Source organism: Sus scrofa, chromosome 14 (assembly GCF_000003025.6).
Source record: "Sus scrofa isolate TJ Tabasco breed Duroc chromosome 14, Sscrofa11.1, whole genome shotgun sequence".
Taxonomy (NCBI): domain Eukaryota; kingdom Metazoa; phylum Chordata; class Mammalia; order Artiodactyla; family Suidae; genus Sus; species Sus scrofa.
Genome location: NC_010456.5, coordinates 29607286 through 29622834, shown reverse-complemented (window position 1 = coordinate 29622834; position 15549 = coordinate 29607286). Strand labels below are relative to the sequence as shown.

Genomic DNA, 15549 nt, shown 5'->3' with positions numbered 1-15549 from the left:
CATTTCTTATACTCAATTTACTAAGGTAATACATTTGAGAACAAGCTTCCTTTCAGTCTTCAAGCTCATCTTACAAATATTTTAGTAAATTTTTGATTAAATGTAAAATACTCCATTTCACTTGTTCTTCAATTAATGCTCAATTATCTCACATATTTGGCAGACCAAATTCCCCTAAATGTTAACACCATTTACAAGCTTGATTAAATTCCCTTAAGCAGTTTAAGCTACAAATTGAACATGACTCTCTCAAGCATTTCAAACCCCACACATGGAAGACTCACAAACAAGCCATATTCCAAATATTAAAACAGCCTTTGTTCACATCTAGGACAGCAGCACAGACTCCTGGTCCAGACCACCCCTCACAGGCTTCCTGACCTCTCTGCCCATCTCCTCATGTGTAAAGTGAGAGGACAACACACACACGTCAAGGGGGCCAGGAGATTCCCCTCCACCCCACGGGGCAAAGGGATCTGGTCACTCTTCTGGGTATTCTGTGGTATCTTTTCTCCTGTTCTTTCCCCAATTATCTGGCTTCCCAAGTCCAATGCAAGGAGCCAACAGGTGCTCAGAACCCAGACAAAGAAAACAAACAGAGAGGCGCATATTAGCCAGTTTAATTTATTTAAGAATCTTACAAAAAAAGAAAAAAAGAAAAAAAAAAAAAAAAACAAAACCAAAAAACACAATAACAAAACCTCAATACAGAATGTATTACGTTTCATGGTTGATCATTTTTACTTGCAAGGGTTAAACCTCGCTAAATGCAGCCAATACATTTTTATTGCATGAGATCCAATTTTTAAAGTTACAAATCAAAATGGTCAGAACAATCATTTCTGGACACTCGGTACTGTATTACCATGGAAGGCTGAAGAAGCAGTGCAGTATCCTCAGAACAGTGCGTACCCTTCACACTGATGGACATTCAAAACAGAGTAGCAATATAAAAAGAGAGATTTTAAAAAAGAGAACGAAACAAAAACAACCAAAAGAGTTTACATCCACCTTTGTTTCAAATTGTCTTTGGATTCCATCATGTTGTCTCAAGATGCACCATGTCAGATTAATAAAGGAGAAGATCTATGCCTACGTATAAAAGTATCCTTTGCTCAGCGGAGGTAGAACCTGGCAAGTTTTATTGCAGAGACACAGCGTACCTCTTCCCACCTCTCATGGTTGATGGTAGATACAAGTGGTTATTGAAAAATAACATCAGTAGTTTGCAATTTCAGTATAAACCATAAAAGGGATGATTTTTTTTCTGATGGTGGTGAGACTGCAATGTGCTACGTAGAAAAACAGCTCTCTGCCCCATAAAGTGGAAGTCAGAAAGAAGGCTCAAGCTTCTTTATCCTCTTCAGTGCCACAAATACTGTCACAGCAAGGAAGGCCCTCAGTCAGGGTGGGCAGGAAAGCCAGGGGGTTCTCACTAAGGGGTCTGGGGACCAACCCTCAGCCCCAAGGAGGCCCGACTTGCAATATCAAAAAGAACCGACATTCCCAGTGGCATCCCTTGCTCTGCACTCCAAGGGCGCAGTCTGTCTGATGGAGTCCTGAAAGCTGCTGCTGCAAACGGCGCAGTTCAACTGCCCCAGGGTGCCAGAGGAGGAAGGCTGGGCAGGAAGAGCTGGGACAGGGATTCCCAACAGACCTCACTTCCGACAGGCCCTAGTTCACGACAAATTAGGTTCCCAGAACTTACCTAAATGCAGACAACTTTAAATTTAGTCTCCCAAGTTCAACAGTAATGAATGAAATGTATACATGAATGAAAGGCCCAAGAAATGCTCATGTCTATCATTCCTGAAAGTTACAGAGAATGTCTTCAAAGTGCAAAATGTTTAAGTAAAAACGCAGTGTCCGCCTCCCAGGTGACGATGACCACTAAGTATTTTGTGAGCCACCTCTGGGTTTGCCCTGCTGGCAACACTAACTCAATTGTTAAGAATGCCTTAATCCAGCTCTGCTCCTAGGTTTATGGTTGATCTAGTTGAGATCAATTCACCAGTACAGGATGGCGGAATAGCTCCAGGGTCCTACTGGCCAGTCCCTTTTACCTGCCTCTTTTACCCTCAGCCCATGAGCTGAAGGTGCATGGAAGCCTCCATAGCAGTTGTGTTGCTCTATTTGGGAGGACAACTGTCCCAAAAGTACATTCTCTAATGTTACTGTCAGTATGGACACTGGCATGTACCAGGCCTATCTCTGTGTCTAAATATTCTTAACTGGTGGGAGCAGAAGCAGATTACCTGTGGTCGCTACAAAGTAAGTTTCTGATTTTTATTTGTAGGTGAACAGTACAGGCTCGGCTTCTTACAGAAAAAGAAAATTTGCAGCAGCAGCAGGCCATAAATCACTGTTCAAATCTGCAAAATTTTCCTCTTAGCTAGAAAGCCACAAGGATGAAGGATTTGGTGCAGACCTCAAAAACTGCAAGGGGTGGAACAAGTCGGGTTTACTGAAGAGCTGAGTTTGACCCCAAGTGCACTGAAGAAGTTAGAGGAGCTTAAAGGAAGTGTTGGGAAAAAAATTTTTAGGTGAAAACATCAGGCTCACTATAGCTTCCAAAGAGCAACATAAATGAGCATAACTAGTCATATAATGACAGTATCAGAAATTGCACTCAAGTACATTCCCCCCAATACAATGCATTGCACAGAGTAAAAATTTGTAATAAAAATGCAAAACACAATCAGGCATGTTGAAAAATATTAACACAAAAGACACAGGAATTCTAGAGTAAAGATGCAAAACTAAATTCTAAAATACATGAACAAATTCAACCCAAGTTTGTAATACGTTTCTACATCCAAAAAAAAAAAAAAAAAAAAATTATAAGAAGCCCCCCATGGGAAGTCAAGAAAAGAATAAATAGGATTGAAGGGAGGAGGAAAGAGAAAAACAAGTGGGTGGGGTCCCAATTTACATGAAATATTTACATTCAGAATCCAAAAGAACTCAACATTTCTATATATACACATTATATACATATATATAAGTACAGCATAAAATTAGAAGGTGGGTTTTGGATTTCACCTCAAGTACTCAGAAAAAAATTACTAGCTAGCTCTAATTGCAGGTATCTAGATGTGTTTCCTTCATGTACATGCCCTTAAAAAGACACTGCCTTTGTATTAGACAACTGGCATCCAATGAGGAATTTTTACAAATGGGTTTTTGCTCACAGCTGTAGCCACAACATGGACTGCTTGTTGTATATTCCAGCAACAAAGTGTGTACAGTGCGTGTGCATGGATATGGTGTTGGCCAAGGAGGTCCCAGATGTAGAAAGGGGTCCTATCCAGTGGCTGCCTTTGTCGCTGGGGTGCCTGCACTAACTAAACATCTGTTAACTGGATACCAGCCTAACAGCAATTCTTACATAGCACCATTCTTAGAAACTATCAAATATCATTCAGGTACATTTTTTAAAATGAGAATATTTAGATAGGGACCTTCCTCTTAATATCTACTCAAGAAAAGGACCCAAAAGAAAAACACTTTTCCTTTACTCCTACTTTCATAAATTGAGACGCATCAATCATTTCTAATCTATTGCTTTTTTTCTCTCCTGCTAAACTGGAAAGTAGGGGGAACTATGGAAAAGACTCCCATTACACAACTGTAAATGCTGCCCTGGTACTCCTTCTTGTCATGCCTGGGGGAAGCTGTTCTGATAGCATCACATGAGATTAGCAAATAAGTGCCCCAGGGGCTATAACCAGAATATTGTGCCTCTAAAATATTATATTCCCCTGGATCTTGGTAATCTAGAACTTTTACACATAAAGCAAAATACAACTAAAAGGTTTACTGATGCAATTCAAAAAAGTTTCTGAAGTGCTAATTGGACTGGAATAAATATATATATAGATATATACATACACACACTACTACACTGCTTTGGATGCAGGTTCTTGCTAACTTATATACAGATGGTAAAGAAAAGATATTGAAGAGCGTATCTGCAATAGAGCAGCAAAAAGGGAAAACTGCTTAAGATACTTAGTTTTTCATCAAGTTGTGTTTAAAAATACCATATTAATACTTCTAGGAATTCATATCATTGATACGTATCTGGATAATAATCCCATTAAACTGCAGCTGGAGACCATGTGGTATGCAGAATGCTAAATTAGGGAACACTACTCTCCCAATACCATCTGAGCAGCTCTGGACTAGGAAAGTGGTTTTTAGTACAATCCGCACTGTTAACTCTGAGAACACTAACATGATTTATAATCAGATCTTTGTGCTCAGAGCCATATTGCTTAAAAAGGGAAAAAGGCATTGCAGAGGCCAAAAGGACTCACACTGGGTTCAACAAGGCCCCTTGGGTCAGACGTGGCATTCAGATCCTGAAATACAAGAATCTGTTTTATAGAAGTTAGCTATTGTTAAGACTTGATTTTTTGACAGGGGAGGACCTTGAGTACTGGGTTTTCCCATGTTGACCAACCTAAAACTTGCTGACTTGGATAAGGGCACAGTGTAAAGGTCATACGTTTATCTCCAGAGAGGACAGGCGGCAGACTCCAGTGCTCACACACAACCCACACTATGATGAGCCTGGGCACCAGCCCTCAGCTCCCCATCCATTTACTGGTTCCCTCTCTGAGGTCTACTTTGAGAGTGGTCAGAGGCCTTATTTCCGGACCTTTTTTAAAAAAGCAAAACAGAGCTGGTCTATAAAAAACAGAATATACATATGCCCCTTTGTATCAAGATAGCTATTCCAAGAGCAAACATTACATCATGACTAGAGGGTCAACTAATTGCATGCTAAACTATCTTCATACTTAAGCTGCTTGGAAAAAAACCATAACCTGCTAAAAAAGACATCCCCACATACAAAAAGGGGAAGTTGGGCCAAGCCTACGAGAGTCTTTCTTCCCCTCCACAGTTCTAGTTCATCTTAGGATACTGGTGGAAGCTGATCAGGCTCCTGATTTAAAAAACAGAAGAACTAATAACTGGGAAGTTTTGGTGCAGGTGGACAATTCTGCTCTTGGCTGCCAGCTGGGTCTAACGGCCCTGACAAGGGAAATTAGTTGATATTCATATGGATCACTGCCTGAGATACAAGAACTAGACTGAGGATAAAAGTTGCATCCACTGGGCAAAATATACCAAAAAACAGAAATTATTTGCAATTTGTTCTTTTAGGCATTGAGAATAAACAGATTCAAAGAAAGAAAATTTATGGTAAATGTCACATAACCAAACTCAGGCTTGAAGAAACACAAGAGGATGATAGCCCTAGCTTTCCCATTATTTAACGTACATCTCACCTGATTCTGCAATAAGTCTACAAAGTAACAAAAGAGAACAGCTCAACTTGAGAAACATTCATCAAAAGTACTATCATTTGCCCCTTCCTCAACATCACTTCAATTTTGAGGGGTAGGTTTTAAGCCAAAATATAAGGCTACCTGGAATGTTGAGCAACACGCAAGTTATGCAGCATCCCTGGCACAGACTACTTCTGAAGGTGGTGAGGGCCTAAACAAGAGTCCACTTCTGGTTAGTATAATAAATTTTTATTTGACATCTACAAGACTGTGGTATCTTGCAGCTTTTGACCAGGTTTTATACAATCTCAATTTTTCAATAGTGCAACCTGTGCAAGCAAAAAAGGGGGAAGAAATAAAAAGGAAACAAAAAGACCAATTGTCCCCTCACTTGTTTTTATAAACATCTATTATAGGCGAAACAAAACTTACCCATATTATAGATAAGTGTCTATTCACATTTGTACATTACCATTTTTAACAGCTTGAGATAAACTCTACAATGTCTTAACAACACATTAAAACAATATTCAAGTTACTGGGTAACAACAATAACAACAAGAAATAAACATACAGCAGAAGCCTCAAGTGTTTCCTCATTGTCTAGTTTACAACTCAAGTACGGTTTCCATTTTTACGAGTGACAAAGCAAATGAAGATAAAGAAGTAAAAAAAAAAAAAAGATGGTTTGCAAGATGGAAGCCAATTTGTACTTCTTTCTACAACTATCCTTAAGAAAAATGTAATTTTAAGAAAAGCGGGCTTGTAGCCATTTTGCAGCACACATTAGGAATACTATTAATACATTAAAATTAACTTTTAAGAGTTTTATCACAAAAAAAATGTATGTACTCATTACCTTGACAAGAAACCTGGGGCAGGAAGGGAGAATGGGGGAAGTGGATTCTGCAGGGTTTGAAGCAATACCCAGGTATAAACACTATAAAAATGCAATAACCAATGCTGTACATCTACAAATGTTTCTCTCTTACTTGACATCTGTGTTAATCTTGTTTACGCATGCTTTCAAAGACATGCACTGTCAGAACAAAAACTAGAAAAGAACCTGAATGCATGATATGCAACCTTTCATTTCATGCTTTAATAAACCTACTGTTTTAATAAGTTGGAAAAAGAAACCAATATATATTTTCTCTATTTATAGACTCAAAACACATGCATTCGGAGATAAGTCCCATAGCAATGGCATGGATGTACTGCGTTAACCCTGAGCACTGTATAAAATAAAGTAAAGCCAGTTTGGGAAGTTCCAAGCATTTTAAAACCAATTGTGGTTCATAGCTTTTAACAAACTCACAAACAAACAAACAGACGGACACACAAGCACACATACCCCTCTGCTCACCCAAAGTAAATGCATATGGGAAGTACCATGGGAAAAGCAAAAGGAAAGACATATGTACCACCATCGGCACTGCTGATTTTCAGTTTTGCTATCTATTCCAGGTTTGTCCTTATTCCCAAAAAAATTAACTAGAGAGAGCACAACTGAAAAAAAATTATAATTCTTTGGAAACTGTCCCTGATTTTTATGCAAATGATATGCTTCAACAGCATTTCAGATACATCCATGTTAAAACCTGTCTGTTCTTATGCGTTGCTCAAATTGGCGATACTCTGGGGGTGACGCTGCTGCCACAGCTGTTTCTGTTGGACTGCAAGCTGTTGAGACTGGTCTGAAGTTGACAGGAGATTTACAAGAGGAGACACACAATTTGCAGGAATGATCAAACCTGCAATTAGACATAAGAATTTATAAAGATTGCATCCAGGTGAAATCATACTGTATTATACAGCTTTGCAGCAAATTCCAAATGAGGCATAATATTAAGTTTAATGAATAAGACTATACAAAACTAAATGAATACCTGATAACTGATCTGCCCCTTCAGAAGTAACCTGATTCCTGAGCAGCATTACCCACAAATGAGCACATGCACGAGTCTAGTGCAGTATCACCTTCTTGCTGGAGTAACAGAAGGCCAAGTACAGTACTCTCCTATTTACTGTCTTTGCGGCTCCATAAATGTATGCAAACACCACATTCTCTGGCGGGTACTAATGTACCAGAGAGACTACAAAACAGTGTAGTTTGAAACAGTAATGCTTACTGAAGCAGTAATTTCCAAGTGGCATAGTATGGATGTTAGCAAACTGCAGAGTACATGTCCTGGGTAAGGGAACTTTAATTCCTCCCATGTGGGAATAGGGGCTCAAAGTTCCAAGCTTCTCAGTGTTGTTGTTTTGAAAGACAAAAATCTAGTCTTCTGATTTTTAAAAGCTGGCAACTAATTCAAACGAAATCTCACAACCAAAAATACTTGAAGATCAGTAAAATGTTCATGGACTGACTGGCCCAAAGGCTACCAGTGTGCAACCCATCACACAGAGGAAGGTTGTTGCAAAAGAAACAAAGAAAAAGCAACAGGACAAGTGCAAGAACTTGGTGGATTCCCACAAAGCCTGTACTTGATAGGGTAGTAAGAACAGACAGGCTGGTCTGCCCTTGCTCCCTGCAGGACTACAGACCATCTCTGCACAGTGGCTTCGAGTTCCATAGTCTCTCCATAGTGTGGCTCAGAGGTAGACTTCAGACAATCCTAAGAAAGAGGCTGAGCTTAGTCTTCAAAGCAGGGAGCCTGCACGGACATCAACAGTGAGGAAGGGGAGCAAAAGCACGGGAAGCAGCATGACAGAAACAACTATAACAGATCTTCAGCCAGAAGCAATAATGTCCATTCAAAAGCTTAATTACGGAGTTCCCGTCATGGTGCGGCGGAAACGAATCCGCCTAAGAACCATGAGGTTGCAGGTTCGATCCCTGGCCTCGCTCAGTGGGTTAAGGATATGGCGTTGCCATGAGCTGTGGTATAGGTAGAAGACGCAGCTCAGATCTGGCATTGCTGTGGCTCTGATGGAGGCCAGCAGCAACAACTCTGATTAGAACCCTAGCCTGGGAACCTCCATATGCCAACGGTGCAACCCTGAAAAAAAAAAAAAAAAAGCTTAATTACCATTTAAACTTTTAACAACATAATAAAGCAAGTACTATCCCATCACTGGAATAGATGCTAAAATTCTAAGAGGTAAGAAGTAGGGTAAGAAAAAAAAAAGGAATTGATTTTTTTTCTCACAGCTTGAACCAAAAAAAAATTAAGACTCACCTACAATCCGTTGTCCATCCTCTGTTCTTAGCCGAACTATCTGCATTTTCACATTTGTGCCACTGACAGATGCTAGAACACCCTCTACTTTCGTCCAGACACTCAGTACGGAGCCACATAATACATAGTATGTGCGGCACCGAAGACCAATTTCACAAACTAATCCCAAGCTTGCTTTTTTGCAATTACCACGCCTAGGATAGATAAGGAGGAGAAAATGTATTACACATACACAAACACATGAAAGGCCAGCAAGATCTACCCAAATTTCAAGTGGAAAAAGCCCCACCATCATTGGCTTTTACTGACAGTTTTGTAGATTGTAATCCTTTGACATATTGGATTATCCTTTCCAATTTAAGATATCACTACTGATTTTAAATCCACAGTTATTTCTGGGGGTCTGATTCCCTACAAGAAGAGCTGATTTATTGGTTTTGATACCCATTTAAACATTTCACATCTTAATACCCATTACTTTACTGTATGAATGGCAGTCATTTCTATAGTGTTAAACTACCCATACATTGTGCTAAATTAGGTAAGTGGAAAAGGCCTCAACAAGCAAAAAAATAAAATCACATGTAAAATTTTTTAAACTGTGAAAAAAGAGGACTTACCAAAAATTTTTTTTGGCTATACCAATGGCATTCCAGGGCCAGGGATTGAACCTGCGCCCCAGAAGCTATGAAAGCCAGCAGTGACAATGCCAAATCTTTAACCTACTGAGCCACCAGGGGACTCCTCGAAATTTTATAGTTAAAATTATTTCCCTAAGTCAATAAAGTTTTCCAGTATTAATATGTAAACACTTTGCTTGCTAAAATCCAAAGCAAACACTTCAGAGGACTTCTGTAGGTTAACTTTTTACATATTTTATTTTAAAAGACTTTAAGTTAATTTCCAATAGCACTAACTTTTTTTTTCTTTTTTGGTCACCACAGAGCATATGGAGTTCCCAGGCCAGGGACCACATCTGAGCTGCAGCTGCCACCTAGGCCGCAGCTGCAGCAACGCTAGATCCTTAACCCACTGTGCCGGGGTGGGGAATGAACCTGTGTCCAAGCTGTTTCCAAGATGCTGGCAATCCTGCTGCACCATAGCAGGAACTTCAACACAAACTCATTCATAAAATTTAAAAAACCTTGCTCACATCAAAGCAAATTTATCTACCTACATGTGCCTACATAAAAACCTAGCTGAAGTTCATCTACATCCTCTACCCTTTTACATAAAGTCAGCCAGATACTCCATTTACAATGCCCTGAAATGAACATGACTTGAGAACACCTCTGGCTAGCTAGTAGCACAAGAGGATTAGTCCCATGGCTCATTACAAAGTTTTCTAGTGCTGTTAGCCACCTGAGGCATTTCCATGGTTTCCTAGCCATAAAAATGTTGGGGAGTTCCCCTGTGGCACAATGGGTTAAGGCCCTGGTGTTGTCAATGCAACAGTTTGGGTCACTTCATGGCACAGGTTTGATTCCTGGCCTAGGAACTTCCACTTGCTGTGGGAATGAAAGAATAGAAAAATAAATAAATAAATATTTAAGTAAAAAATAAATAAATCTGATTTGGGACACCAAAAAACCTTGGGTGGAAAAAAAGAGAGGAAGGAAAAATAAAGGAAGAGAAGGAAGGAGAGGAGAAAGAAAATCTCAACACTAAGAATGATAGTTAAGTCCACACTGGCAGTCAATAGTTGGAAGTAAGGAAGCATCACTGAAGAACAGAAGGGATACCTAAAACAGCATGTGGTCCACAGACTTCCAACAAGTACCTCTGCTTGAAGGAATGATACCAAGCAATTGACAATTTGCTCATTGTGTACTTATAGGGACAGATAGCTACGAGGGAAGAGGTGTTTCAATTAAATCTTGATTATAGGTTTGGAATATATGGTGAGAAAAATGAAAATACTAACCAATAAGCATGAGTACAAGTATCTGCAGATGAATTATACTGATCTAACCAGTGGACCAGGGCATCATCTGACACTACCTGTGAAAATAAGACAAAAATTCCATTGAAACTATATTTTTTTCAACAAATTAGTTGCCTTATTTGGTCTCAAAAAAAAAAAAAAAAAACCCAACTTAAAGTACTCCCGATATAGAGAACCTGGTCCTTGCTACTGCTTCCATCTGAATGCTATTCATAAAGCTCTGCCACGAGGTTCTTCCTGTGCAATGAACATCTCAAACAACTAAGTTACTAAAATTGTTTTCTTCTCTTTTCTTTTTGCCACCTCATAGCAGGTGGAGTTCCCGGGCCAGGGATCAAACCCACACCACAGCAGCAACCTGAATTGCTGCAGTGACAATGCCAGATCCTTAACCCACTGAGCCAACAGGGAACTCCCAATTATAACTGTTTTCAAAAATGGCTAGGAATAACAGTAATATAAGGTAATACTAACAATAATAATATAGTAATGTCAGGAAACAGAGTTATTCACTGTTTTGAGAAATCACTGCAAAATATAAACACAACACAATAAAACCAAGAGTTGGTGGGAATGAATTTCAGTCTTTTATATATTCTCTTCATTTAAAAATTCTAATTTTTGTAGTTAGCAATAGAGACTTTCTTTTTCTGACAACATAAGCTGTTTCAAATAATCTCTCTCTCTCTCTTTTTTTTTTTTTTGCTTTTTAGGACTGTACTTGCAGCATATGGAGGTTCCTGAGCTAAGGGTTGAATCGGAGCTACAACTGCTGGCCTACACCCCAGCCACGGCAACGCCAGATCTGAACCACATCCGTGACCTACACTGCAGCACATGGCAATGCTGGATCCCTAACCCACTGAATGAGGCCAAGGATCAAACCCACAACCTCATGGTTACTAGTCGGATTTGTTTCCGCTATGCCACAAAGGGATTTCTTCAAATAATGATCTTTATTAAGTTTCCTAATGTTGATAACATTAAGACTAGACCTAGGAGTTCCCACTGGGGCTCAGTGGAAAAAAACTGGACTGGTATACATGAGGATGTGGCTCAAAGACCCCTGGCCTACCTTAGTGCGTTAAAGGATCCAGCGTTTCCTCAAGCTGTGATGTAGGTTGAAAACATGGCTTGGACCTGGCGTGTGCTGTGGCTGTAGCTCTGATTCGACCCCTAGCCCGGGAACTTCCATATGGTGCACCTGCAGCAAGATTATAATTAATTTCGCAAGGCTTGATCAAACTTTTTCTAAAAACATTTTGCCAGTAATCAAATAGGAAAAATTGACAATTTTATATATACATACAGTTTCAACGTAAAGAACAAGTATTCATAAGATAGCATCATATACAATTGAAAAAAATACCTTCTTATATTTCTTCTTTAGATCAGCATAAATTTCTAATTTGAGCTGTTTCCCAGTATTTGGTCTATAAACTAAGAAAAGCTTCTTTTTAGGATTCACTTCTTTGACTAAGATGGCAGTTTTCTTGTTGTTTCTTATCTGTTAATAGAAAAAAACAAAACAGGTGAGAAAACATAGTCAATACTGCACACTTGCAGATAGGCTTATTTTTTGTACCATCATTTCAGCAAATATAATCCTTTCAAAGACTATAATGCCAAGTGAGTACATAAACACATAACTGTGAGGACAGGCTGACACCTGCTGTGTAACTGAGTGGAATGAGGTCTCACCACAATGAAGGCTAACAGACCTAAACTCTGGGATGGGCTGAAGATATTAAAGGATAGGATAGTTTTTAGAAAACTATGTTGAATAAGATTTAAAGCACCAATGTCCAGTGGAGATAATTTCGACTCTTTTAGTCCACGACACTGAACTCACAGCTTAATGAGCCTCAGAGATATGAAGTAAAAATCCAGCTATTAGGCATGAAGGGTCCACAGGAAAATAACTTTTACCTCTTTTATATGTTACCCTCTTTCAGTTTACAATGAAATATAACCTTAAAGGTAATGATTCTGATCACCTATAGTCCTCTGATTTAATCTAATCCATCAGTGCTACTACCTATTCTTACGGTTGTGTGAGGGTGAAGTATCACATAATAAATTGATGTGTAAACAGTAATGCTTTAACAGGAAAAAAAAAAACAACAAATGATGACCAAATAATACATAAATATGATGGAGAAGTGGAAGAAAAGGACGAATTAGACAACTGATGGAACTTGCCTTATTTAAAATTAAAAAAAAAAAGGGAGTTCCCATCATGGCTCAGTGGTTAACGAACCTGACTAGGATCCATGAGGATGCAGGATCAATCCCTGGCCTTCCTTAAGGATCTGGCATTGATTGCTGCGAGCTGTGATGTAGGTCACAGACGTGGCTTGGATCCTGCACTGCTATGGCTGTGGCTTAGGCCAGCAGCTGCAGCTCTACTTCGACCCCTAGCCTGGGAACTTCTATATGCTGCTTTTGCTAAAAAGCAAAAAAAAAAAAGTTTGTTTGTTTTTTTTTTTGGTCTTTTTGCCACTTCTTGGGCCGATCCCACGGCACATGGAAGTTCCCAGGCTAGGGGTCGAATCAGAGCTGTTGCTGCCAGCCTACGCCAGAGCCACAGCAACGCAGGATCCGAGCTGCGTCTGCGACCTACACCACAGCTCACGGCAACGCCAGGTTGTTAACCCACTGAGAAAGGCCAGGGATGGAACCCACAACAACCTCATGGTTCCTAGTCGGATTCGTTAACCACTGTGCCAAGACGGGAACTCCTGCTTTTTTTTTTTTTTAGAAGAGGTTGAACTTTATGACTAAGAGGAGGGAGTTGTAAAAAGCCCCATTTAGCTCAAAGAAATATAAGATTGGGAAGTGAATATGTGTTTTAAGGAATGGTGAACAATTTCAAAGCAATAATCTCTGGAACAAAATTGAAGGAAAAAGAAGTTTCAAAGTAAAGACATTTTCCCAGATCCTCTACAAAATAAATCATTTGTTAGCTACTAATGTTTCATATAAGATAATTCTTACAAGGACAAAAGACTTAATATTTTACTTTTCTCTTTATGGATACTAAAGATTGTCTTTCACTTGTTCAAATGATTTGTAATATTGTTTAATTACTGCAAAATCTATGAAACGACAGGAAAAATACATTTAAAATGCATTGGCTAGGAGTTCCTGTTGTGGCTCAGTGGTTAACAAATCCGACTAGGAACCATGAGATTGCGGGTTCCATCCCTGGCCTTGCTCAGTGGGTTGGGAATCCGGCTGTTGCATGAGCTGTGGTGAGGGTTGCAGACGTGGCTTGGATCCCAAGTTGCTATGGCTCTGGCGTAGGCCAGTGGCTACAGCTCCTATTCAACCCCTAGCCTGGGAACCTCCACATGCCATGGGAGTGGCCCAAGAAATGGCAAAAAGACAAAAAAAAAAAAAAAATAAAACAAAATAAAATGTATCGGCTAATATGAAATACTCAAACTTACTATACTTTAGGGCAGTGTTTAAACAGTGTGATCTGTCTTGACAGTGCCAGGTTAATTTAACATAATTATAAAATAAATCATCACACTACAATGGAATTAAGTGATTCTGATACGGTTTTCCCGATGTTTATACACGTTAAACAAATTCTAAGTGCATCTGCTTGTTGCTAAGGAGGTTCAAAGAAACAGCCTAAAGCTTCCAGGTAGGTTTCTTCTCACATCCAGCTGCCTGCTGCCACGCAAAGAATAACCAAGGACCAATGTTACCACATCCTTTCACTCAAGGGAAACTGGTGAGGATCAGCGGGTTAAGAATCCGACTAGTAACCATGAGGATGCAGGGTTCATCCCTGACCATGCTCAGTAGAGTTAAGGATCCGGTGTTGCTGTGAGCTGTGGTTGTAGGTGGCAAACACGGCTCAGATCCCCAGTTGCTGTGGCTATGGTGTAAGTCAGTGGCTACAGCTCCAATTTGACCCCTAGCTTGAGAACCTCAATATGCCATGGGTATGGCCCTAAAAAGACAAAATAAACAAAAAACCATAATAATTTCAAATTAAAAAACCCCCAATAACCTTATATGTACTAATCAAAAATCCGATCCAAGACCCTAAAGAAATCTGAATAAAATCTGGTGAATTGTATCAATACCCTAGTTGAGGAGTTCCCATTGTGGCTCAGCGGTAACAAACCCAACTACTATCCATTAAGATTCAGGTTCAATACCTGGCCCTGATCAGTGGGTTAAGGATCTGGTGGTCCCATAAGCTGTGGTGTAGGTCACAGATGCAGCTTGGACCTGGCATTGCTGTGGCTGTGCTTTAGGCTGGCAGCTGCAGCTCCAAAATGGCCCCTAGCTTGGGAATGTTCATATGCCATGGGTGTGGCCACAAAAATAAATTTAAAAAAAAATCCTGATTGATATCACAACATTGTAAATCAACTATACTTCAGAAAATCTAAGACCCTGAAATAGGCAATGAATTTTTTTACTACAGACACAAAAGACAAAACATAAAATTTGAAAAGTAATAAATTTAACATCAGGAGTCCTCAGGCTACCGTCCAGGCGGTTTAGGCCAGCTTGGCACCTAGATGAGTACTAGATGAGTCTCTTTCTCTCTGGTTATTTTTGCGCTGTGTTAATAACAAGCATGTTGAAATGACCCCTGGCTGAAGCTCCTGAGTTCTACATTGTTTGAGATAAAGCGCTCCAGCCTAGCTTGCCGAAGTTGTCTGCGTTGGATTGGGTCTCAATCCCACCTAACAAAAGTGAATTTGCCTTAAAAAAAAAATCCTGATTGATATTACACTGTAGTTTTGTAAAATGTTACCACTAGGAAAAATACTGTACAAGAAATTTCTCTATCATTTCTTATAGCCTCATGAGAATCTAAAATAATCTCAGCAAGATTTTTAAACAAACACATCTAGGAGTTCCTGTCCATGGCTCAGTGTTTAAAGAATCTGACTAGCACCCATGAGGACACAGGTTCGATCTCTGGCTTCATTCAGTGCGTTAAGGATCCGGCATTGCCATGAGCTGTGGTGTAGGTTGCATACATGGCTCAGAACCCAAGTTGCTGTTGCTGTGGCTTAATCTGGCGGCTATAGCTCCAATTCAACTCCTTGCCTGGGAACCTCCATATACCACAGGAGGGGCCCAGAGA

The 15549-nt window shown here is 39.7% G+C and overlaps 1 protein-coding gene across 6 annotated transcripts in view; it reads right to left on the bottom strand.

Moving 5' to 3' along the window:
* Nucleotides 614-15549, bottom strand: part of SBNO1 (strawberry notch homolog 1) — a 63119-nt gene continuing 48183 nt past the window's right edge. For all 6 annotated transcript variants that reach the window (XM_021073996.1, XM_021073992.1, XM_021073993.1 and 3 more), the window contains 4 exons: nucleotides 11797-11934; nucleotides 10407-10483; nucleotides 8483-8676; nucleotides 614-7051 (listed from right to left, as the gene is read on the bottom strand). In XM_021073996.1, coding sequence (XP_020929655.1) covers nucleotides 6909-7051; nucleotides 8483-8676; nucleotides 10407-10483; nucleotides 11797-11934 — 552 coding nt within the window. In that variant the 3' untranslated portion in view covers nucleotides 614-6908. The remainder of the gene's footprint in view (nucleotides 7052-8482; nucleotides 8677-10406; nucleotides 10484-11796; nucleotides 11935-15549) is intronic.